This window comes from Phyllostomus discolor, chromosome 3, assembly GCF_004126475.2.
Source record: "Phyllostomus discolor isolate MPI-MPIP mPhyDis1 chromosome 3, mPhyDis1.pri.v3, whole genome shotgun sequence".
Classification (NCBI taxonomy): domain Eukaryota; kingdom Metazoa; phylum Chordata; class Mammalia; order Chiroptera; family Phyllostomidae; genus Phyllostomus; species Phyllostomus discolor.
The window spans coordinates 72,877,670-72,902,978 of NC_040905.2; the positions used below are offsets into that span (position 1 = coordinate 72,877,670).

The 25,309-nt window shown below is 36.1% G+C and overlaps 1 protein-coding gene across 4 annotated transcripts in view; it reads right to left on the reverse strand.

Moving 5' to 3' along the window:
- Positions 1 to 20,937, reverse strand: part of PJA2 (praja ring finger ubiquitin ligase 2) — a 70,540-nt gene extending 49,603 nt beyond the window's left edge. The window contains exons 1-4 of one of the 4 annotated variants that reach the window (XM_028524282.2): positions 20,753 to 20,937; positions 5,074 to 5,191; positions 3,190 to 3,390; positions 740 to 1,790 (exon numbers count right to left, since the gene is read on the reverse strand). In XM_028524282.2, coding sequence (XP_028380083.1) covers positions 740 to 1,790; positions 3,190 to 3,390; positions 5,074 to 5,104 — 1,283 coding nt within the window. In that variant the 5' untranslated portion in view covers positions 5,105 to 5,191; positions 20,753 to 20,937. The remainder of the gene's footprint in view (positions 1 to 739; positions 1,791 to 3,189; positions 3,391 to 5,073; positions 5,192 to 20,752) is intronic. The other 3 variants (XM_028524279.2, XM_036020643.1, XM_028524308.2) reach the window with 3 other exon arrangements.
- Between the last annotated feature and the right edge of the window lie 4,372 nt (positions 20,938 to 25,309).

Below are 25,309 nucleotides of genomic sequence, written 5' to 3' on the forward strand. Positions count from 1 at the left end.
GTTTGGGGGGAAAATACTATATAACAGGAATCAGAATGCTTATTACAAGAAAAATTATGTGTTCTTGTGAAAACAGCAAACTGTAGTGGTGAAGAACAGAGAGTTTGGAGTTAGGCAATAAGCAGATATTCCAATTCCAGCTCCTCTGCTCACTAGTTCTGTGACCTTAGGATGTTAGCTAACTCTCTTGTGCTTAGTGTCCTCATTCACAAATTCAATAATAGTATGCACCACATAGAATTGTTCATGAAAATTAAGTGCTAAGTAAAAATAAGTAAAAAAAACAAACTTAGTGACAGAAGGAGCAACAGGAAGAATAAAGAAAACAGGTGATATTAATAAATATTGGCAAACTTAATATAATATTATCAATCAAAATTTTCTGTGGTTTTAATTACCTTTTAAACCCAGGCTGGTTTAGCACAGAATTTTTAAAAATACAATAACTTGCATTTTATTAATTGAAAATACAGAGCATTAAAATAATTTGTATCTATTCTCTTACAGCAATAATCATTACCCGGTTTTAATTTCTGTAAACTATTAAAGAACACCTCAAAGAAAAGTTTGTAAAAAACTAACCTCTAGTTTGCACATACAGTTAGCACTTGGTAAATAAGAGTACTTGATAAGTCAAAATATGACTATGTCGGAGAGCCCAACCACCACACAACATGGTACTAGAAATAAACCATTTTGCTCAACACACAATCTGGCAAAGCACTGAGTAAAACCTTACCTATCTTCGTCTTTGTCATATAGTTGGTAATAATCTCCACAACCATTCCAAAAGGTGTTATCCACAACTTCTTGCCTTCCTGCTGTGGTTCCACTTTCTGATGTTATCTGGTTATTTTCTGTTTCCCTCTGTGTAACTCTTGAGTAAGGTGGATCCAAGAACATACAGTCATGTTCTCCATCGTAATCATCACATTTTATTAAGAGGTCATCTGAGCCATTTTCCTCAACTTCCAAAGCCTCCCTCCACCTCTGAACACTTCTTTGTTTAGCCTCATGCCTATTAAAACCTGTTTCTTGGTCCACCTGGCTTGAACTGATCAGTTTTCTAACTTTGGGTCTCACTACCTGTTCAGGAGAACTTCCCTGGTTGTTGTCCCTACCCCTGGTATTTTGTTCACGGCAAATATGCCCCAGAGCACAGGCTGAATCTTCAGTTGAGTTTTCTCTCTGTGTCTCCTGGCTAGGATTATTTTGCTCCTTTCTAGTAACATCCTCTTCAGAAGAGGACCTCCGAAATTCGTGTTTGTTTTGATTGACAAACTCAGTATCACCAGTAGAACTTTTCACTAAAGGCGCTGAATCAAATTCTTCAAACTCATTTCGTATTTCACAGTTAAAAGAAGGAACTGGTGGTGAAAGACCAGTATATGCCTCTACCTCTCCATTTTCCAACTCAAATATTGTATTGCCCAATGTTTCCTGATATCTACGACCTTCCACAACTTCTGCAGAAAGCTGAAGACGGTCATTATCCTCTCCATGTTTGCCATCTGGATTGTAAGAGTCAGTATGAACCAATGCAATTCCATTTTGGACACTTGAGGCGTTACAAACTCCTGGAGTATATTCTCCCTCTGAGTGATTATGAAGATTCGTACTGCTTCCTAAGGTCTCCCTGCCTTCCCCATTATGATGTACTGCAGCAAAGGATGGACTGCTCTCAATGGTTTGATTCAGTGCTGTATCACAAATGGGAATTCCTGTTTCATTGTTTTCAAATAAAGGATCATTGGGTAAAGAAGACTGAACTTGATCCAATGGACTGGAACCTTCATAGAAAACAAAACATTTAGAATGATTAATTCAGAAAACTGATTTAATAATGGCTATTTAAGTAGAAATCATACCAATTATTACCCATTTAAAAACATAAAAGAATTTCTCTGACAGGTGATTCTATATGCCCTAACTTAACTGGAAGGGCAGAATGGTTACCCTATGATTCATCTATGCCACTGTGTAGACACTCAGCATCATCTCACTTAGATGTCTTTTGCAGGTTTCTCACTTAAGTCCTATTACCTAAAACATTCTGTAAAAGGCATTAAAAGGAGAGGCTAATGAAAAACCAAACAATAAAAGGCATAAGTGAACTCACTGCCCTCTCAATTGTTGGGGTGTACAATTTAAACTTCTTTTATTACGTGTAGATTAAAACAAAAACTTCAGGAGTACTTATAATAGATATAAGATCAGATTATAGATCTAAGAGAAATGAGACTCTATTCTGTTTGATGTCAATTCACAAGATTATATCTCTGTCTCTAGTGGATTGTTGTAATACAGCTATAATAATGATTTAACTTTAGATATGTTACAGCTATAAATGAAAAACAACAAAAGCCAATGTTGATTCTCTTTGCCGTAGTTTGTCAGCATCTTGACACAAGAGTAAAATCATATATATTCTATAAATTACTTTACCAATACTATCTTTTTATCACTATTAATGTAATTATAAAAATGAAGACATTTGAGATTTGTTGGGGAAAAATTTACAAACTATAAATAACTGAAAATCAGTCTTGTCAGATCACATAAAGGTTTCTTTAATGGAATGACCTTAATAATTCAGATTCTTATATATGAATGGCAGTGAAAATAATTTAGAATTATCAAGTTTGCTCCAGACAAGAAGAAATTGACATTCCAGCCCAAAATAATATAATACATGAATATCTGCAAAAAGTTTTTCAAACCACTAAATAATTAAGAAATTTTAAATGAATAAATAACTAAGAATCACTTGACATTTATATTTTATAAAACAATTTAAAAAAATAAAATGAGCCAAGCTAAACTATTTAGAGACAATTAAAAAGAAATTATTTAAATATAATATACAGGGAAAAATGTACTCCGTTCACATCTAAAAAATATTTTTTGATTAAAAGGTGAAAATTTCCTCTGGCTAAAGAATGTGACAATATAATCACTGACATGCCAATGCAGTTATATATCAATGATTGGCCATATTCTATTTTCTTCTATGTTTAAGTATTAATATTAATTTAATATAATTTAAATAAAAATTTCAAAATAGGACATTAAAAAATGGACAGCATTTTACTCATAGACACATAAACTCACTGATAATTTCAAATACTACAAGAAATACTACCTTCCTACATGCTTAGAAAAGTTCTTAAGCAATTCCATGTTGCATACCTGAGGAATTTTCCTTTGGAACATCATCTAGTTCCAACACTTCATAGTCATCACCAGCTCGACCTAAGCTTCTTTCGTGCCTGGTCATACAAGGTTTAAAACTGACATATGCATGTCTTCTTCCATATCTCCTGCCTGTGATTGTTTGATATCCTCCTGCTGGTTTGGGCCAGGCAGCCTTGTTGGATTCTTGATCCATTGCTGAAAAATAGTTAAAAATAAAAGAGGCAGAGCAATGACCTTCATTCTGGTGACTAGCAGGGGTATTGTTTTAACACATGTTAGTTTTTGCCAAAACATATGCTACTGAACGTCAACTGTACCTTACCAGTACTATAGAACATACTTAAAAAATAAATATGAAGTACTATGTTATGAGTTATATGGCCTGTTTACCAGCAAAAATATTTTGTTTATTTACTTTTAGAGAGACAGGAAGGGAGGGAGAGAGAGAGGGAGAGAAACATCGATGTGTGGTTGCCTCTCATGTGCCCCATACTGGGGACCTGGGCCACAACCCAGGAATGTGCCCTGACTGGGAATGGAACCAGCAGCATTTTGGTTCAAGGCTGGAACTCAATTCACTGAGCCACACCAGCCAGGGTAGCAAACATATCTTTTAAAGTTCGGTTCCTTTAAGGTACTTAAGATTTTTATAATGTGACCTACCAAAAAAGATTTTCATATGCAAACTGCTACAGTGCAAAAAGTTCATTAAGACTTGGAGAATGATCCTCCAAATTATCTAAGTACCTTACACAAAAGTGCTCAATACATATTTGTTGAGTGAATTACTAGCACCTGATATGATGATGGTTTCAACTACATTAAGAATGAATACATTCCTGTCAATACTAACAAGTAACTTCTTTAAACAATATCTAAACAGTCACAAAGAACCAACTGGATCACAATAAATATATCCCAAAAGTTAGGGTCAGATAAATTCTCTAAAAGAAAACAATGATGAGCCAAGTCAAATACATGCTACCCTACCTTTCAAAATTCAGCACATATTACAGTAAGATAAGCTATAAACATATGATTAACTTGAACACTGAATTCTTATGACAAAGAAATATATAGTAGTAAACAGTCATCTTTTACTAAATATGACAGTATTTTATATATATTAAGTTTATTTATTCAATTAGATTTTACATATATAATGCAGCAACTGAACAAAATATTATCTCACAGTATATGGAATAGTCAATAAATATAACACATATTTTTATTGCAATAAAATAAGCAATTTAATTGTTTTGAAGCATGGAAAAAAACAGCATGTACTTGTAAGATACAGTATCAAGTATTAGGTTACTTAATCCCCTCAACAACCTAAAGAGGCAGGTACTGTACTTTATTTTAAAGATCAAAAAATTAAGGTTAAAATTAAGTATTTAAGTCCCAGGTGGCAAACGTTAAGGCCCTAAGGCTGAATCCGACCCTCCACCTTGTTTTATCCTGCCCCGCACCTTGCTTCTACCAGGCCGCAGTGCTGAGCCCTCGCTTAACTGTTTAGGAGTAGTTACATTTATACAGTCCTAAAATTACATTCGGCCCTTTGAAGGCAACCGCAAAGCTGATGTGGCCCCCTGTAAAAATGAGTCTGACACCACTGATTTAAGTAATTTGTCCTATAATGCATTAGTCTCCAAAGTGGAAAGCACAACAAAAGCCACAGGAATGTGAAAAGAAAATATAAGAATTCCTACCTGCAATTATTTTCATATAGAAATTAAATTTTACAAATATTTAATATACGGATCAACAATGGCCTTAGGTAAGACCATAATCACATGTCACACATAGTACTGAAGGAGCCTTGAAGGAAAAACACAAAGTCCTCAATGTACAGGAAATGACAGATACCTTGCTTACCTGCTGACTCTTTCTCACTATACTGTGACATATATGGCAGTTTTTGTGTGCCCAGTTCAGTGGAATTTTGGATGTGACTTAGTTTTTACTCACAAAATCGATAAGCTGCAGAAGATTCCTAAAACAAAACCATGTATTAAACAAAGTATTAATATAAGCACAAACAAAAAAGGCAAGCTAATACTTCTCTTCCTTCTAGTGAAACCATTTAGGCACATAATAACAACAGCCAACAACAAAAAAAACTGATCAGATGAGTTAATCAAAAAGATGGCAATCTGAAAAGTTTTACATCTCCTCTTGAAAAATCTTGCTGCCAAGTATATTTCATCCTTAAGATTGACAAAGATAACAAGACACATATAATTTATAAGTAAATAAGCAAATACAGGGTCTGGCACAAATAACACCCCTTTTTTATTACATAAAAATATTTTATAACAAAATTGTAACCATGTAATTCTGTAACATAACAATTATTACACTCAAGCACACCATATGACATTTTAGGTGAAATGTTCAAACTGCTGCCCATCTTGTAATGTATCCTACCAACAACACACTCAATGGCGTTACTTCTGCCAGACCCTGGATATCTGGAGAGGTGTCCATTGGGGTTCATGGTCAAATTATTTGGGAATCTATTACACTATGCTATCTTTGCTTCTTTATCAAACACTGTATTGTTCCTTTAGCCCTGGCCTGTTAAAAGAAAAGTTAACCTTAAGAAAATAAACTTAGGTTTATAATGATTAATGTATAAAGTACACAATGTATAATGAATGAGAAGTAACATAATAATGGCTTATGACAACTAAAAATTAATGTGTATACAATAAACTATTCAACAAATTAATGTGTAAACAATGATACACTTACGCTTTAGTCAATTATTCAATCAGGTATTTTAATCATAAATAAGAACTTATATTCTAAATTTGAAAAATCAAAATTTACCACGTAACAAATATAAAAAGACCATCTGTAGTTTTGAAAATAATCCAATTATTTACTATTTCAAAAGTTACCAAGTGCTTTTCTCATACTTTGATAAGGACTTAATTTTTATTTTTTATTTATTTTTATTAAAGATTTTATTTATTTTTAGAAAGGGAAGAAGGGAGGGAGAAAAGAGGGAGAGAAACATTGATGTGAGAACCATCAAATGGTTGCCTCTAATAAATGTCCAAAGCGGGGACTGGACCCACAACCCAGGCAGGTGCCCTGACCAGTAATGAAACTGGCAATCTTTCATTCTGTGAAGGACACTCAACCAACCGAGTCAAACCAGTCAGGGTAAGACATAATTTTTATTTAAACACCTGATTTATTTAAACATTTGAGCTATAGCTAACTGCCTATCACCAAAAATTTATTAGAAGATGATAGTTCTGCAAATGAATTTAACTATATGTTATGTCTAGTCATGGATAATTAACAAACCTAAGAGAATACAACACATTTTCCCCATATAAATTATAAATTAGCAACAGGTTGTGATCTATCTGAATTGAGCCAGACTGTTCACAATAGTAAAGGGTAAAAATATACTTTAAAAATCTTATAAGGGCAAAAATACAAGTTTTAATTAATATTGTTTGTAAAAAAAATCTTTACCCAAGAATATGTTTATTGATTTCAGAGAGAGGGAAAGGGGATGGGGTGGGTGGGGGGAAGGGGGATGGAGAGAGAGAGAGAGAAACACTAATCAGTTGCCTTCCCAGGGTTCAAACCTGCAACCTAGGTATGCACCCTGACTGGGGGTGGAACCCACAACCTTTTGGTGTACAGGACAATGCTTTAACCAACTGAGCCACTCAGACAGGGCTAATTAATACTGTTTTAATAAGAAAAATAATCTGAAATAACTCAAATCTTAACAGATTCAAAGTACAGTACATGGCAATCTTAAAAGTTAACCATGGATACAAGTCCGCAAGTATTTTACCTATTTTTGGGGGAATATGACTTTATTCTGACATGTTCCAGAGCACTATTTGCAGCGCTGAGGATACAACATGAACAAAATCAACAAACATCCCTGCCACCCTAAAATTACAGTAACATCATACCTCTACTAGAATAAAGTGGTAGTTTTAAATTATGTGCACAGATTAATACTTCACACCTTCAAAAAAGCAGAGTGTCCCTCGCTCGTCTTAAGTGGGAGCTGTACTTAGTAACTTATTTCTAATGAATATAATGTGATAGGAGTAACAGTGCATGGTGTACAAAATTAGGACATAAAAAGCACTCTGGCTTCCTCTCCTGGCTCTTGCTCTCTGAGAGAAACCAGCTGTTACATCATGCAATCACTCAAGTAGTCCTATGGAAAGATCCACGTGATGAGTAACTGGCAGTTTCTGCCCAAAAGGATCTGAGGTCTTCTGGCAATAGCCATGTTAATACACCAGCTACAAAGTGGATGTTTCAACCACAATCAAGTCATCAGATGACTACATTCCCAGCCTAAATCCTGAGTGTAACCTATGGAAGACCTCAAGGCAAAACCACCCAGCCAGGCTGTTCCTCAATTTCTCTCACCCGCTCAAACTATGAGATAATCAATGTTTTGAGCTGTTAAGTCTATTGCAGCTAAACAAATTATCCTGCAATATAATGCAAACAATTAAAATGACATGTACTTACATATACTGTATTTTCTTATAGTCGCACCTGTTACTATAACAAATATTTTCTAATACCACCTCATGAAAGTTTATTTTCTCCCTTTAAAGACTCTACTTTTTCTCAGCATGCGAAGTGCCATATTGTGACTGACATTATCAGAAGGAACTCTACTGGTCTCCCGCTGCTGGCAATGTCGGAAATGCTGCTAAGCACCTATACTGCACCCATCATCTCGTAGACACTCACTGAACAGTTACTAAATCAGGGACACGTACTTTTAGAATTTAAATCTAACTGAACCAAATGAAGCTTTGCACAGGAGAGAGAAATCAGTTCAAATTGCAGAAGAAGACTTTCAACTGAAAGTGTGCTTGTATACTCCTGTGACCCATCTGCTGAGAGCAAGAACTTACTTTTTTTAAAAAAAGGTATAATTGTCATAAAACATTACATTTGTTTCAGGTGTACAACACAATATTCAATATTTGTGTATATGGTAAAACAATCATAAGAGTCACCATAGAAAATTATATAATTTTTTAAACAACTTGTAAGACCTGGTGTTCTCAGTAACTTTCAAATAGGCCATAAAGCATTATTAACCGTATAGTCATGATGTAGTACATTATATCCCCATGACTTATTTATAACTGAAAGTTAGTACCTTTTGAACCCCTTTGCCCATTTTACCGTACTCCTTCCCTATCCCCAAACTCTAGCAACCACTAGTCTGTTCTCTTTATCTATCACCTTGGTTTTATTCCACATATAAATGAGATCATATGGATTTGTCTTTGACTTATTTCATTTGGCATAGTGCCCTCAAGGTTCATACATGTTACAGAATATTCTACCACACACACACACGAGGTCTGGAAAAAGTCCTGACATTATTAAGATAACGAAAATGATTTGCATGGCATCGATGCAACCTGGCAGCCAAGGAGAGTGGACTGAAGTGCACATGTGTGAACAATGATGACTTCACTGTACTAGTCAGTAGGGGCTGTAGACACCATTAAGTGCTCAGGTGTATTGTGTGGCCACTGCATCCAAAATGACTGAGCAAGTACCCAACAAATCTGCATCAAATTTTGCATTCAGTATGAACATTTCTCCACAGAAACTATTCAGGTTCAGAAGGCCACAGCTATGGGCAACTGGTGATTGGCAGCTTCACCATGACAATGCATCTGCTAATCAGTCACATCTCATGCAGAGTTCTTTGGTGAAACATCAAATCACCCAGATGACTCAGCCCCACTACAGGCCAGATTTGGCACCCTGTGACTTCTGGCTTTTCCCAAAACTAAAATCACCTTTCAAAGGGAACAGACTTCAGACCATTGATGAGATTCAGGAAAATATGACATGGCAGCTGGTGGCGATTTGGAAAGCTGTGTAAGGTCCCAAGGTGTCTACTTTGAAGGGGACTGAGGCGTCATTGTCCTATGTACAATGTTTCTTGTATCTTCAATAAATGCCTCTATTTTTCCTATTACATGGCTGGATACCTTCAGGACAGATCTCATGTACTCGACACACTAGAACAATACAAATTTTCTCCAGTTTAATGGAGGTAAAATTGGCTAAGTAGGATAAAAATTTAAAAGACACTCAAAGACGATCTGAGATGAAAGAACAAAATATTAATCCATTTAAAAAGATGATAAATGTTGTTCAAACTTATCTCTCATTTAGATAAAAAGATCTCTAATTCAGATGTGGCACAAATAAGGACCCACCTCAACCCTCTCCTTTGAGATGCACTAGTCAAATCAGTTCAGAATAAAGAGGTAGCAGAGATTTATTTCCACATCACAGCCAGGAATGCAAAAAAGAAGGGTACAGGAAAATAGAAAATTCAATGTTGAGCATACCAAAATGTTACAAAATACATTTGATGATAACGTCACAAAATATGATCAGACTACATCAATACATCTGATTTTTGACATTTAAATGTGTGCTAACTACAAAAAAAAGCACATATGAATTGGGGAGAGGGTTGGAGAGACAAGAAACAAGCATGGCAAAATGCTGAAACAAGACGAAGTGTATATGGGGTTTCTTGTACTCTATGGAAATTTGGAACTTTTCATGGCAAATCTTTTAAGTACTTGCTTTCCAATCTTTTCTTTGCAATCATTCGTTGAAGAATTGTTTATAATAATAAAGCATAAAACTCTTGAGCACACAGTACTTTGATGAATTTTTACATATAAACATGTGTATAACTACCACCTAGCTCAAGATGTTAAACACTACCATTACTTCAGAAGGTTTTCACTTGTCCCTTCTAAGTCATTAACTCCTCCTACTCAGAGGCAACCACTATCCTGACTTCTATTACCCCAAATTAGTTTTTCTTGTTTTAAAACTTCATACCAGTGTAATCATATAGTAAAACTTATTTTGTGTCTGTCTACTTTTGCTAAACAAGGTATTTCTGAGATTCATTCATGTTGTTATAAACATCCTTGCACAAGGTTTTTGTTTTGGGTTCGGCTTTTTTTTTTTTTTTACCTTTATTAGTTACATACAGCCTGGAATCACAGTATAGAGCTTGGTTTAGCTCTAACAGGTAGTGCCGGTTTTCCAATGTGGCTGAAACAATTTACATTCCCACCAGCAACACAGAAGAACATCAGATGTTTCACATCCTTGACAACACTTGCATTGTCAGTTTCTTATTTCAGCCATTCTGATAGTGGTGTGATGGTTCTGCATTGTGACATTTCTCTGGTAAGTAATAATGTAGAACACCTTTACCTATGCTTATTTGCCTCTCAGATGCCTGCCTTTGTGAGGAACCTGCTCATTTCTTTGCATATTTTAAAAATTAGGTTGTTTGTGCCTTTTCCTTCTTGATTTGTAAGAGTTACATTTTCTGGATACAAGTCCTTCACCAGACTTATTATGAATATATTCTTGTGGTATGTGGCTTGTCTTTTCTTTCTTAATGATGTCTTGATGAATAGAAAATTTTAATATTATGTATTCTAACTTATCAATTTTATGTTCTAAGAAATTTTTGCCTACCCCAAGATGATGGAAGATATTCTCCTAGGTTTTCTTCTAGAAGATTGATAATATAGCTTTTGCATCTATATCTATTATCCAACTCAAATGAACTTTTAAATATAGTATCAGGTAAAAGTCACAGTTCTTTTTTTTTTTGTCCATCCAGACATCCAGTTCACCTAACACAATTGATTAAAAATAAATACTTTCTCTTAAGTTCAGTGGAACTTTTGTCACAAATCAAGAAACCACATATGTGAAGGTCTGTAGTTTCTAGACACTATTCTTCCTCAGTCTTTTCCTCTACCTTATTATAATACAATTTTCAACTTTTTTCATCTCATGGCACATATAAACTAATTACTATAATTCTGTAACACACCCAAAAATGTATTTTTTGCCTATCTGACACAAAACTAGACACACTTTTGATTCACACCAGAAGGCTACTGTTGTGTGAGCCATTGTCATTTTTTTTTTATTTAACAATCTAGAGGAAAAGAGGTCAGTGCCCCTGATCAAATGGCCAGGTATGTTTTAAAAATTCGTTTTAAAATGGCATGTTTTAAAATTTTTGTGGCACACCAGTGTGCGTCTTGTAGCACACTGGTTGAAAACTGCTGTTTTAATACAAACTAATTACTACATAACTGCATAACCAGTCTTGACATCTGAAACATTTACATTTTGGTATCAATTTTGGAATTGATACCAAAATAAAAAAATTCTGGGATTTTTACTGATGCTATAGTTCAACTTGGAGGAATCTGATTATTTTACTAATACTGAGTTTTCTAGTAAAGATGGATGCCCTAGCTGGTGTAACTCAGTGGACTGAGCATAGGCTGTGAACCAAAGGGTCAGTGGTTTGATTCCTAGTCAGGGCACATGCCTGGGTTGTGGGCCAGGTCCCCAATAGGGGGCACACGAGAGGCAACCACATACTGATGTTTCTCTCCCTCTCTTTCTCCCCCCCTTCCCCTCTCTAAAAATAAATAAAACCTTTTTAAAAAGATGGAATATTTCTCTATTTATTTATTTTAACAGGTCTCTTACTGCTGTTTTGTAATTTTTGGTGCAAAAGTTTTATCAGACTTACTCTTAGGTGTCTTACATATTTTGATGCTATTCTAAATGTACTTTAATAATTTTGGTTTCATACTCTTGGTTGTGTTAAAATCAAAGAGACCAGGCATAAAAATTCCTTGCACACACAAAACCAGTTTAGTCATACGAAGACAGGTTAATTTAGCTTATTCTGCAATGCTAAATTGATCTGTGCCTGTTTTTGCATATGATAGTCCCTGACTCACAATGTATTGACTTTATGGTGGGTGAAAGCAATGTGCATTCAGTAGAAACTTCCCTTTGAATTCTGATCTTTCCTCAGGCTAGCAGTATGATACCATCTTGTGATGCTGGGCAGGGGCAGTTGCAGTGGCCTGCAGCTCCCGGTCAGGCAATAATGAGGGTAGACAACCAATACTCTACAGTGCATTTTTTTGGATATTGTATTCAATAAATGATGAGATATTCAACATTTAATTATAAAATAGGCCTCGTGTTAGAAGATTTTGTCCAACTGTAGACTAACGTAAGTGTTGAGTATAAGCATTTATTATAGGCTAGGCTAAGCAATGATGTTCAGTAGATTAGGTGTATTGAACGAATTATCAATTTACAACACGAGTATCTGTAGTGTAACCAACAACTTTCTTACTACATAAGCTATTTTATAACGATATACCACTGAACCTCATTCCAGGTTTGCTTTGAGTGCTCCTGGTTTACAAATTTGTTTTGGTGTATACATAATAAACTTTTACTAAATACTACTACTTCAGTGATTCATTGGTTTTACTTCTGTTATTTCTGAACTTTTGGCAGTTCATGGCATCAGAGGTAGAATCCAAGGACCCCCAGTGATTCCAAGGTGGATGAGCAAACAGGCGCTGGTACCCACTGACCCAATGAGCTCACTGCTCTCTCGCCAACTCTGGAGTTTGAGGCTAAGTCTCTCTTTGATCCAAGCTCCACTTTCTTTGAGTTTTGAGCTCTGACTTTATTGTGCCTACCTGCAGTTTGTTGAAGCTTCTTGGTAAGTTTCCCTATTCTATTCAAAAGAGGGTAGAACACATGATTCCCTGTGTTTTAGACAGATTGTTGGAAAATAATCTCCTCATAATTAAGACATCTTCAGAAATCTAAAGGCAAAGATGAGTTCAACTTGGTCAATAATGGACAATAATTTTGTGCCTTTTGGAAAATGGGTGAAGTTTTGGAATTGCAGTGGCCACTCTTGCGGAACCTTTAACTCAGAAAAGCCTACCTTAAAAAAGGACCCTTGAAAGAGAGAATTCCAAACCACTATGAAACAATGAAATGTATTCTTTAAATAGAAGCTTCTAAAGAACAAAATGACTCCACAAACAGCTCTATAGGGATCCTTACAGCATGTAAATAAAAAATCTTTAGTAAAACACTGGCTATTTGAGCAAGTAACATTAACTTATTCATGAGAAACACAATTTATATCCAATTAGTTTTGAGATTTATAAGGTGTGGCTAAACATTTTAAAACAAAGGCTGTAAGATCTCTGTGTCCTCTGTGTTATAGATATTTTTACTGTCTCCAAATGGCATTGCCAAAATGAATTTGTAAAAAGCTCTACTTGTCTTTAAAAAATTATACAAATCAAGTATACTTTCAGATTATACAAACTGGCCCAAATGTTTTTTAAGATCACATGATCTAAGATAATCTTTGATAAATAAAAGTTTAAGTTTGACGGTTCAATAAAAGGAAGTATATCTTTAGAATTTGTCAATAAGAAAAATAACTTAAGATGATGGTTAGCTTTTTAATGCCTAACCCACACATAATTATTAAAAGCAAGTACATCAAATAAGCATAAAAGTTTATACTAAGTTAAACTGAATAGTGGATATTCATTTAATATTCAAAGCATTTCCAAGTAAGATAAACATTAAATGCTAAACAGTAAGTTTATCTACTTAAGGTTTTTAGATTTTTTTACAAAGACAAAAAAAGATATCTGGGTCTGTTAATAAACACATTTGCACCAGTTTGAAAAATTTAGTATGAGGAAAAATATACTTTTAGTAATTATAAAATGTATTTATAAATTTTCCAGTCCACAATTGTTTGCTTCTTATTTTTCACTAGGAATTAAGGATTCTTAAGGACTAAGAATTCTAATGTGTGTAATTAAAACTATCAGAAATAATAAGGGTAAAAGAAAATGACTGTATATGAAAGTAGGTAAAGGAAGTAGAATATTTTTTTAATATTTAGATAAGGAAAAATACAAATGGCATGTTTTTTGTTTGTTTTGTTTTGTAAAGGAACGAAAGAAAATTTTGTCCTAAAGTAAAATGATTGTTACAAATAGGATAATAACTAACTGTATACAGAGATTTGCAGTTTTGTAGAAAATGAATAACTGAGACAAAGGAATTTTATGTGTAGTCATTGTAAGACTAGAATCTATTTATTTAAAGTTAAAGACAAGAAAGAGTTTTAATATCCAGAGTATTCTAGTGAAAAATTAGAATTTGGTTTTTACTCTAGTGAGGTAACAGGTTTTTTGTTATTGTTTTGTTTTTTGAATTATTTGACTGCTCTGCATGAGAAATTTAAAAAAAGGGGTTTCCCCCCCTCCTTTAATGTAATCTGTCTAGAACACAAAGATTATGTCTTATGAAAATATTTCCTGTGCTTCATATTGTCTTTACCAAGTCTTTGATTACTTAGAAAAATAACTGTCTTCTCTATTAAAAGAGCTAAAGTTCTTTTACAACAATGTGAGTTTCTGTACTTGCCTTTGGAATCTTTTCTCACTTTGAATGAATGGATAACTAAGTCAATTGAATCATTTGTGAGAGTGTATGTGTGTATGTGTGTGTGAATTCTCTCACAGATCTCTATCCATAGCCATCTTCAGATCTTTTCCCATTTAGACAGTTACTGCTTTAGTTGCTTTTGCAAGCATGTTCCTGGAAAAGTGTTCCACCTTCAAAGAAATTCATGGAAAGGACCCTGACAAGAACTCTAAAATGCAGGTTTCTGATAACTCTAAGATTGTAACACTGAACTGCAGATAAGAATTTTTAAAAAATATTTTTCTAGAGATTTTATTTAAAGACAGAAAGAGGGGGGAGGAAATCATCAAATATTTGGAAATTAAATAACATACTTCTAAATAACCCATGGGTCAAAGTGGAAGTCTCATAAGAACTTAGAAAATATTGTCATAAAATTTGTGGGACCATTTAAAGCAGTGCTGAATAGGAAAAGAAGGTCTCAAAGGCCTAAGCTTACACATTAAGAAATAGAACAGATTTAAACCCAAGGCATACAAAAAAAATAGTAAAAGAGCAGAAGTCAAAGAAATTTTAAAAATATATTTTAAAAAGCAATAAAATAAAAAAATTGGATCTTTGGAAAAATTAAACAGATTTTGATAAACCTGGAAATATACTAATAAAGATAAAAGGATACATTGTCAATATCAGTAATGAAAGAAAGGGCATCACTACAGATGATACAGACATTAAAAGGATAATAATGAAACAACTTTATGGTAATAAACAGATGAAATAGATACATTCCTTGAAAGACACAAACTATTAAAGCTCACATAGTGAGAAGTGACTCATATAGTCAAAGACTGAGAGTTTTCAAAAATAAGTAGATAACCCTAGTCAACCTATTAATTAAATTTATCCTTTAAAATCTTTCAACAAAGAAAACTCTAGGCCCAAAGGGGTTGGCTTGCAAACTCTAACAAACATTTATGAAACAAATATAAAGTCTATCCAAAGTTTTCCAGAAAATACAATAAACACTTTCTAATTCTATGAGGCCAGCATTATCCTGATACAATGATAAAAAAGCATCTTTCATGAACATAGATACGAAAACATACTTAACAAAATAGTAGCAAACAGAATCCACTACTGTATGAAATGATAATACATCATGTCCAAGAGAGGCACACCTAAAAGAATGCAAGGTTGGTTCAAAATTTGAAAACAAATCAATGTAGTTCATCTTATTAACAGACCAAAGGGGATAAACCATATGATCATCTCAATAAATACAGCAAGAAAATTTGAGTGAACTCAATGTCCATTCATAATAAAAACTCTCAGCAATCTAGGAACAGAATGGGAACATCCTTATCGTGGTAAAAGATTACCTATTACACTTAATATAACAATATATATAATAACTTCATAAAAGGCCCTTTATACTTGAAGACTAAAAGCTGTCTTCTTAAAATTAGGAACAGGACAAAAATATCTGTTCTCACCACTCCTGTTTAATATCATGCTGGAGTTCCTAGACAATAAAATAAATGGGAAAAAAGAGAGGAGGTTGTATGCACAAATTGAAAACAAAGAAATAAAACTGCTCTATATTTGCAGATATCATTTACATAGAAGAATCCCAAAGAAACTGGTGTGTGTGTGGGGGGGGGAGGGCCTTACTAGATTAAGTGATGCAAGATTCAAGGAATGTCTAAATACTACCAATGTATGACTGCATACTAAAATTTAAGAAAATTATCATTTATACTGGTATCAAAAGTAGTAAAACACCTACATGTAAACCTAGCAAAAATAAGATTTTTTCCCTGCATACATATGTATGCTGAAACTATAAAATGCTGATAAATGAAGTCAAAGGTTTAAATAAATGGAGATGTCCTGTATTAATTGGAAGACTCGATACTGGGATGCCAGTTTTTCACAAATTGATCAATGAATTTAATATGATCTAAATGAAAATCCCCTCAGTACTTTTTGCAGAAATCACATTACTTCTAAAACATTTTATGGAAGAGCAAAGAAAATAAAATGGCCAAAGTGGTTTTAAAAAAAATAAAGTAGGACTCACTCTACCTGATTGCCACACTTCTGAGAAAGCAACAGTATGGTATAACAATGTGATATTGGCAAAATGATAGGTACAAAGATCAAAGGGATAGTCCAGAAACAGACTCACATACAAGGTCAATTCAGTATTGACTAAGTTAATTCAAGGGGGAAAGGAAAGTGTTTCCAACAAATGGTGCTAGGACTCATAAAATGAGCCTTGACCTGTATCTCACACAGTATAAAAGAATCAAATGGATGATACATCTTGACATAAAAGTCAAAACCACAAAACCTGTAGAAGACAAAAGAAAATCTGCACAACTTTTCATTGTGTAAGAACACAGAAACAGCCCTGGCTGGAGTAGCTCAGTGGATTGAGTGCGGGCTGGGAACCAAAGTGTCCCAGGTTCGATTCCCAGCTAGGGTACATTCCTGGGTTGCAGGCCATAACCCCCAGCAACCGCACATTGATGTTTCTTTCTTTCTCTTTCTCTTTCTCTCTCTTTCTCTCTCTCTGTCTCTCTGTCCCTCTGTCCCTCCCTCCCTCCCTCCCTTCCCTCCCTAAAAATAAATAAAATCTTAAAAAAAAAAGAACACGGAAACACAAATAGTAAAAAAAAAAATAACAATCTAAATTTCATCAAAATTAAAAGTGCTTCTATTTTCAGAAGTTAGGACAATGAAAAAGCAAGCCTCAGACAGCAATCTGTGTGCACGCGTGTGGGGCAGAGGACCTGTACAATAAATGTACAAAGAATTCTTACAACTCAGTAATACAAATACCTCCATCTTTAAAAATGGTGAAAGATTTCAACAAATACTTCACAAAGACATAAAATGACCCACAAACACATGAGTGAGTTCTCAGTGTCACTTATCAGATGTATGCAAATTAAAGTTACAGTGTGATACTACCACGTACCCACTAGGGGGGCAAAAATTAAAAAGACTGAAAGAACCAAGAATTAATGAGAACGTAGAGCAATTGGAACTATCAAATGGAAGAGTCTGGCAGGTTCTTACATTTAAACATTCACTTACCATACAACCTAACGAATCCATTTCTAGGTATTTAAGAAATGAAAACACATGTTCACACAAAAACTCATGAATGAAAGTTCACAGCAGCTTTATTTATTAACAATGGCACCAAACTGGAAATAATCCAAATATCCATAAATAAGTGAAATGGTCCACAAATTGTGGTAAATCAATAGACCACGGCAGTAAAATGCTGTGAACTAGTTAGGCATAAAAACTTGGATGACCCTAAAAAACATCATGCTCAGAGAAAAAAAGGTCAGATGCAAGAGCACATATTACATAATTCCATTTATATGAAATGCTACACAAATGAAACCAACTTAGAGTGAGAAAGAGGACGAATGATTTCCTGGGGCAGAGAAGGGAACTTTTGGGCATGACAGAAATATTTTAGATCTTGATGGTAAGAATGAAAATATTCTACTCTTGACTATGGTGGTGGTGTCATGGTTGTAAACATTTGTCAAAACACACTGAGCTGCACATTTTAAATATATTTTATTATAAGTAAATTATCCTCAATACAGTTGATTCTTTATAAAGGAGCTCTCTTGAGAAGATATTAAACAGGAAATATTAATAATGCCCTCATGTAGCCACTCAAAAGATGTCAAAAACATCAATAAAATTTAATACCCACTTATGATTTTTAAAATGTCATCAGAAATTAAAACCAAAATTATCCTGGAAAGCCAAGAATAGAAGAAACTATTTTAACGTAAGAGTCTCTATGGGAAACCTTCAGCAAACACCATAATTGATGCTACATCAGAAGTATTCCCCTTAAAAGTAAGAAACAAGACCAAGTTTTTAGCTATCACTGCTACTACTCAACATTACATAGGACATAAAATGGGCAAAGCAATGAGGAAAACATTTAAGTTATAAAAATTGAAAAGAAAGTCACAAAACAGTGAATACTGTCACATTATCATCAACTCAATGAAGTGATCTGATACATGAAAAAGTGGTCTAAACAGGAAAAAATTCAAAAGCTTCACGATCGGCAAAAAAAAAAGAAAAAAAAAACAAAATTTTCATGCATTAGAGCAATCAAATCATAAAGTAACTGGAAATATTAAGAAGGACTGTAATATATGGGAAAAATATAAAACATTTCCTAAGAATATAAATAGAATGATACCATAAATACATACATTTCTGAGGGAAGAAGACTCAACATCATAAGGGTCAATTCGCTTCAAATTAATCTAAAATTTCAATATAACCTTATTCAAAATACTTAAGATTTTTTAGTTAGTGTAGGAGTCTAAAGTTTATCTGAAGACATGCATAAAAAATAGTAATGTGTAACCCTGAAAAGAATGAGAAAGAAATTGTTATCAACATTTAAAGATGCATATACCCTTTAACCCAGCAATTCCATTTCTAGGAATCTGCGCTCCAGAAATAATCACGTACAGACACAGGAAGTTTCTTGAATAGTTGACTCTGAAGGTAGAACCAGAGGAAATGGGAGAACTTCACATTCTCTCATACTGTGTGAGTTTTTAAAATTTAGAAAGAATTAAAGTTTGTAATTAAAAACACCAATAAATTTAAAAGTTGGCTTTAAAGAGCATTATTTGTGATAGCAAAAAGAAACTAATTTAAATGTCCTTCACTAAGGGACATGGTTAAATAAATTATAGCCCAAACTAATGAAATATCACTTAGCCTTTTTAAAAAAAAGTATTAGGGAGACCTATATATAACAAGTAGCGTTGTCCAAGATATGTAATTAAGAAAGCAAGTGATATATCAATGTGTTTGGTACACACCCCCTCCAAAAAACCTTATATATATATGTATATGTGTTTAAAGTGCCTAGAAAGATGCACATAAATTGTTAACTTTCCACTCTGAAATAGAACTGAGTGGATTAAAAGAAATGTTCACATTTTATCTAATCATTCTTTTTCTATACTGTAGAATTTTACATCAAGCCTGCATGTTTGTGGTTAGTTTTTTTTTTTTAATTAAAGCTACTGCATATAAAAATGACATGAATTCCATAGGCAATTATAAAATTGAAAAAATAGTTCAAACGTTTTTGTTATCTTCATGTATATTTGCATACTCTTCAAAAGATCTGTAGTCTTCAACAGAGGTGACTGCCATTTTTAAAAATTTAACTGATAGCTCATGATAGAAATAACAAAATATTAAGCCTTTTTAAAAAAAATCGTAAAGTTCACAAAACCAGGAGACTCAGAGAAGTGTCCATACGTATGTAAAATATATAACAGTAATTAATGCCTCGAGAAGGACATCTCCTAAGTAGATTCTTCCTCCTTCCTGAAAAAAGATGATCTCCTCCCCTTTCCTTTAACTTGGCTGAGCGGCTTTAAACTCACCATTTTGAATGTGCGCAAAATGATTAAAAGCAGTAATCTTAGGGAGGCCACATTGAAGGTGCCTCTGCCAGAGACGTGCTCCGACCAGACATCTTTAGTAGGAGGACGCATTGATGGAATGGTGCTAGTATTGGGAGAAGAACGACTGCTACGGTTTGTACAGGATGCCTGCGTGCCCGAGCCTCGGTGACAATCGGGAAAAATGCAAATACAGCCAGCAGAGCGACAGCAACGGACGGTTTTTTCGGGAGAGGTGGGCAGCAGGCCTATGGCGTAAGATGGATCAGCTCTATGTAGGGTGACTGTAAATGGGTAGGGAAGGTGGGTGAGAGGTATTAGTGGGAGAAAACTCGTACAGTTGCGGGTGTGCGGAGAAAGGCAGCTGGGTCCTTGGCCAAGGCACCAAGGACAGCAGAAGAGGCAGCAGGAAAAAGTGGATGGTGGAGACCCCCAAGACCAATCGATGTCATCCGCCGGGACACGAACACGGCGCCAGGTCCCGGCTGGACAGGGCCCTGGAGGCGAAGAAGGCCTCTGAACAGCCATCAACCCCACCCACCATGGCCGGCGCAGCGGACTAGGGCCAGGCCCCGCTCCCTCCCAAGAGAAATTAAGAAAGGGAGCAGCTGAAGGCTGCAATTCCCTCGCCCGACCCTCACCTACCCGACATGGGAACAAGCCAGATTTAAAAAAAAAAAACAAAAAAAAAAAACCCTCACCGAACTGTGCAGCGGCTCCGGAGCGAGAATAGCGCTTGATCCTCCACCCGCCACCACCGCCTTCTTCTCCGCCTCCAACTCCTCCCCCGCCCAACGCACAGCGGCAGGTGGCGGTACCCGCTTCGGCTGCGACGGCGGCGGAAGCAGAGGCGGTGGTGGCGGGTCCCGCCCCTTGCGTCGCAACCGAGGCAAAGGCGGGGGGGGGGGAGAAATGGCACGCAAGCCCCGCCCCAAAGACTACATCGACCAATAGACTTAAAGGACTTCTGCGGGGCGTGGGGGGTGGAATACACCTAGCCAATCGTAATCTGAAGAGTGGGTCACGTCAGTGGTTGGGACGTGGCAGAAAAAGGGAAAAAGTAGTTAGACTGTTTCTGCACCCTGTTTCTCCTGTCTCGGTCAGGAGGACTTCTCAGATTGGCCGAAGAGAGGAAGGAGAAACTACGGTCTTTCGCACCCCACACCGCAGTCAGGGCCCGCCTCCTTTCCCTGCAGCACTGCGACTTTTGGGGAGGGGGCGGGGCACCGTGCTGGGGTGGAACAGCACTGCCTTTTGTGGTTTGGGACGGGAAAAAAGGGCGGGGTTTCAGGGAAAGGAAAGGGAGTGTGGAGGACTAAGGGTAGGACTGGCGCAGCTAGAGTTTCGGAAATTGCAACAGCAACAACCAAAATGGAGGCATTAAAAATCAATTTTAATTCGACTGGAAACGTGACTAGGAAGATTAAGGTCACTTGGCATAATATTCGCTCCCTTACAGTTCAGATAGAAGCAGTACGAGGAAAAAATAGACTGAAGAAGGGTACATTTGTCTACCCGGAGTCTGCGCACTATACAGTGCTTTCTTCCCTCCGATCCTGCAGTCACACGTTGCACCCTCATTTCTGATTCTATTGGGGCGGGGACGGGTTATAGGGGAGGCCTTCATTTTCTCTTTATAGCCATGGCCTGACCAGAGCCTTCCAGTTTTCATCTTGAAGCTGTTCGTTTGTCGAGATGGAAAGTAACAGCTCCCATCATATGCAACAGAAATAAATAAAACAGCTGTAGTCCATGAACACCTTGCTTAAACCCGGCTACAGTTTAGTTAATCCTGTCAATGACGTTAAATTGTTTCTTCGTCCCTCACGTGTCCTCTTTTCATCCTAAACAGGTCCGCTTTTCGTTTTTCTAATTACAATCCCTCTCTCCTCCTCCCCTCTTATTCCCGACGCCCTCCACCCCTTACACACACACACACACACACACACGCACACACACACACAGTGCCCAGGATATATTTATCGCACCTCCTTCCCCAAGAATTAAGAGCCCTACTACTTCTGCTGTTTATGACAACGGCAAAATCTCTTGCCAGTGAACCAAAACCTATTTTTTTGGTGTTGATGAAAACAAATTATCCAAGATTTACTATAAAATTTAAGTTATGAGAATTTGCTAGACATATTGTAAAACCAAATCTAAGTTTCAGACCATACCTGTGGCACATTTCTTGTCAAAGAACGTTTCCCACTTGTGATTTCTCTGCTTTACATATGTTGCTCTAGAAATGGTGGCTCTTGTCCATCTAAGTCTCACCCTCTTTAAAGAGAATTCATACTTTAATCACATTTCCCTAATCTCCCTTTACAATGTTGCATGTTGATCCAATTGGATACACTAACTTGTTTGTTGGGGCAAGTTTACACAAATTTCAATCTTTTTCATATTATCAGTGTATACTACTTACAGTATTATCAACTTCTTTAAATAAGTGCATTTTCTTCCATTTCTTTAAGGGGGAAACTTTATAAAAGTACTGTAAATGAAAAACCTCCAACAATTATCCTAAGCTGAAAGTAACTAACTGCAAGTGAAGAGAAACCATGTCTCTAAATTGTGTCTAGAAATTATTGACTATGCAAGTCTCTGAGCCTAAAGCCCACTCCCTGTTAAAAGGGTAGGTTACTGAACATTGTATATATAAAGACCAAGAATGCAAATGGCATTTTAATCATGATATAATCAAAGGACAGAAAAAATAGAACCAAAATAGGAATCACTTTCTCACCATGTGAGTCATTGTTTTTAATTCTGCATGCAAGTCCCAACTAAAGTCATATAAGGCATCAGAACTGATCTCTGTCACCCTTTGGGAAACATTGCTGTGGAGGCTTAATGCATGTGTTCTAGAATCAAAGAGACCACATTTTTATAGTAGCACCTGCATTTAGAGTTGTATGCCTTTGGGCCACCTACTTATCTCTCTGGCTTGAAATTCCAATTTAAATATTGTGAAAGTAATAACACCAATGGTCTTTGAATAGATTAAAATAACCTAATAAGTATAAAGCATGTTATACCTAGTATGTAGTAAACACTAAATACATTGTTATTAGCTTATGTATTACATTACTACATGTATGGACAAATAATATGTACTATTGACTTATATGTATTATTATTATTGATTCTAGAGGTGAGAAGCACTCCCTAAGGCAATAGGTTGAAAATACCATGCAATGTAATACAGTGGTTCTTAAAGAACAATTCCCCATCTCCTGGCCCAGTTGGTGTAGCTCAGTGGATTGAGAGCAGGCCTGGAAACCAAAGGGACTCAGGTTCTGTTCCTAGTCAGGGCGTATGTCTGGTTTGCTGGCCAGGTTCCCAGTAGGGCATGAGTGAAAGGCAAGCCCACCTTGACATTTTTGTCCCTCTCTTTTTCATTCCCTTCTCCTCTCTCTAAAAATAAATAAATAAAATCTTTTAAAAAAGTAATTCCCCCCATACCAACATCATTAGCATTACCTGGATATTTTTTTAAAATGCAAATTCTCAGGTATGTTCAAATTCAGGCCTGAATTGGAAAGTCTGTGTGTGGAGTCCAGCAATCTGTATTTTACCAAGTCTTCCAGGTGATTCTAATGCACATGAAGCTATATGTGCACTATAATAGAACGAGGATTGTTCAAGAAGTAAGATGACCTGAGTTCTAATCATACCCTTAGAGTAACATCAGCAGAAATGGAGGCATAAGGACCTCTGAAAATATTTTTCTTCACCAAAGCAATAAGAAAACTGGCAAGGTCGTCCAAATCAACTTTTTCAGAACTCTGGAAATTAACCAAAGGCTTACAGCAGTCCAGGAAGCATTGATGCAACAAAAACAGCTGAATTTCAGAAAGAACAAGTGAACTTGGTGATGTTTGACTTGCTCTAATCCAATTCCCTTGTGTCCAGCTCAGCTATAGCATTGAAAAAAAATATTCCAGCCCTGGCTGGTGTGGTTCAGTGAACTGAAGGCTGGCCTGAGGCCAAAGAGTTGCCAGTTCAATTCCCAGTCAGGGCAAGTGCCTGGGTTGCAGGCCAGGTCCCCAATGTCTGGGGTGTGTGAGAGGCAACCATGTATCTCTCACACAGTGATGTTTCCCTCCCTTTCTTTCTCCCTCCTTCCCCCCCTAATAAAAATAAGTAAAATCTTTACAAAAGAGGAAAACAATAGCCCATGATTATGGTGAAAACCAGCAGCCTGGCAGCCACCAGACAAAGCAGAACGAAGCAGAATGAAGCAGAATGAGATTGGAATTCTTTCAAAGCCTAATTCCAAGAGAATAGTCTTTATTTCACTTATCCGGTGGTTCCCTAAAAGACCTCACTTGATTTGATTCAGAGCCAACCCCAGTGCAAATGAATTTCCCCTAGAAGTGTTTGTAAACAACGAGAGTCGCCCTGGCCAGGTGGTTCAGTTAGTTGGAGCTTTGTCCCTTGCACCAAAAGGTTGTGAGTTCAATCTGATAGAGGAACTCAAGAGTTAAGGATTTTAGCTGTACTTACAGTGGATAGGCTTAAAAGATTAATGCATGTGGAAAACCATTATTGCAAAAACTAGAATACACGGCCTATGTGACACTAAGAGGTCAACAAGCAATTCAACCTTTGTGCCCTGGGGGTAATCTGAGCCACTGTGTTCCAGCCAGGGTACCATCAGTGATGCAGATAAAGAATGGTTGATCAGCAGAAAAAGAAATATTAGGAAAATCACCACTGGACTGCAACTCTTATCTGATTAAACTTTTCCCAAACCCCTTACCTACCCTTTTCTTTCCCTTATAGAAAGGTTGGCCTGACATGACATTTTAAAAAGGGTTTTGAGGGTACATAACCTGCCATCTTCCCAGATCGCCTTCTCAGATCACTGGCATCTGAATAAAGTGCCCATGAAGATTCAATCCTTGCCTCTACTTATTGGTTCTGGTAGTGACAGGCAGCATGAACACTGACTTTTCCAATTACAGATTTCTGATCAGAGCACATGCCTAGGTTGCAGGTTCAGTCCTGGTCAGGGCAAATACAAGTGGCAACAGATCATATTTGTCTCTCACATCAATGTTCTCTCTCTCTCCTCTCTGTCTCTTTCAGATCAATAAACATATATTTGAATGAGGGTTAAAAAACAACAACAACAGGGAACTGATTAACTTGTTTGTACAATGGAAACAATTGGGGCAACCAGAGGTTAACCAAAAAGCTTGAAAGAAAAAGCTGGAGAATGTCTGTAGGAACTTTGAAAGGCTTCAACA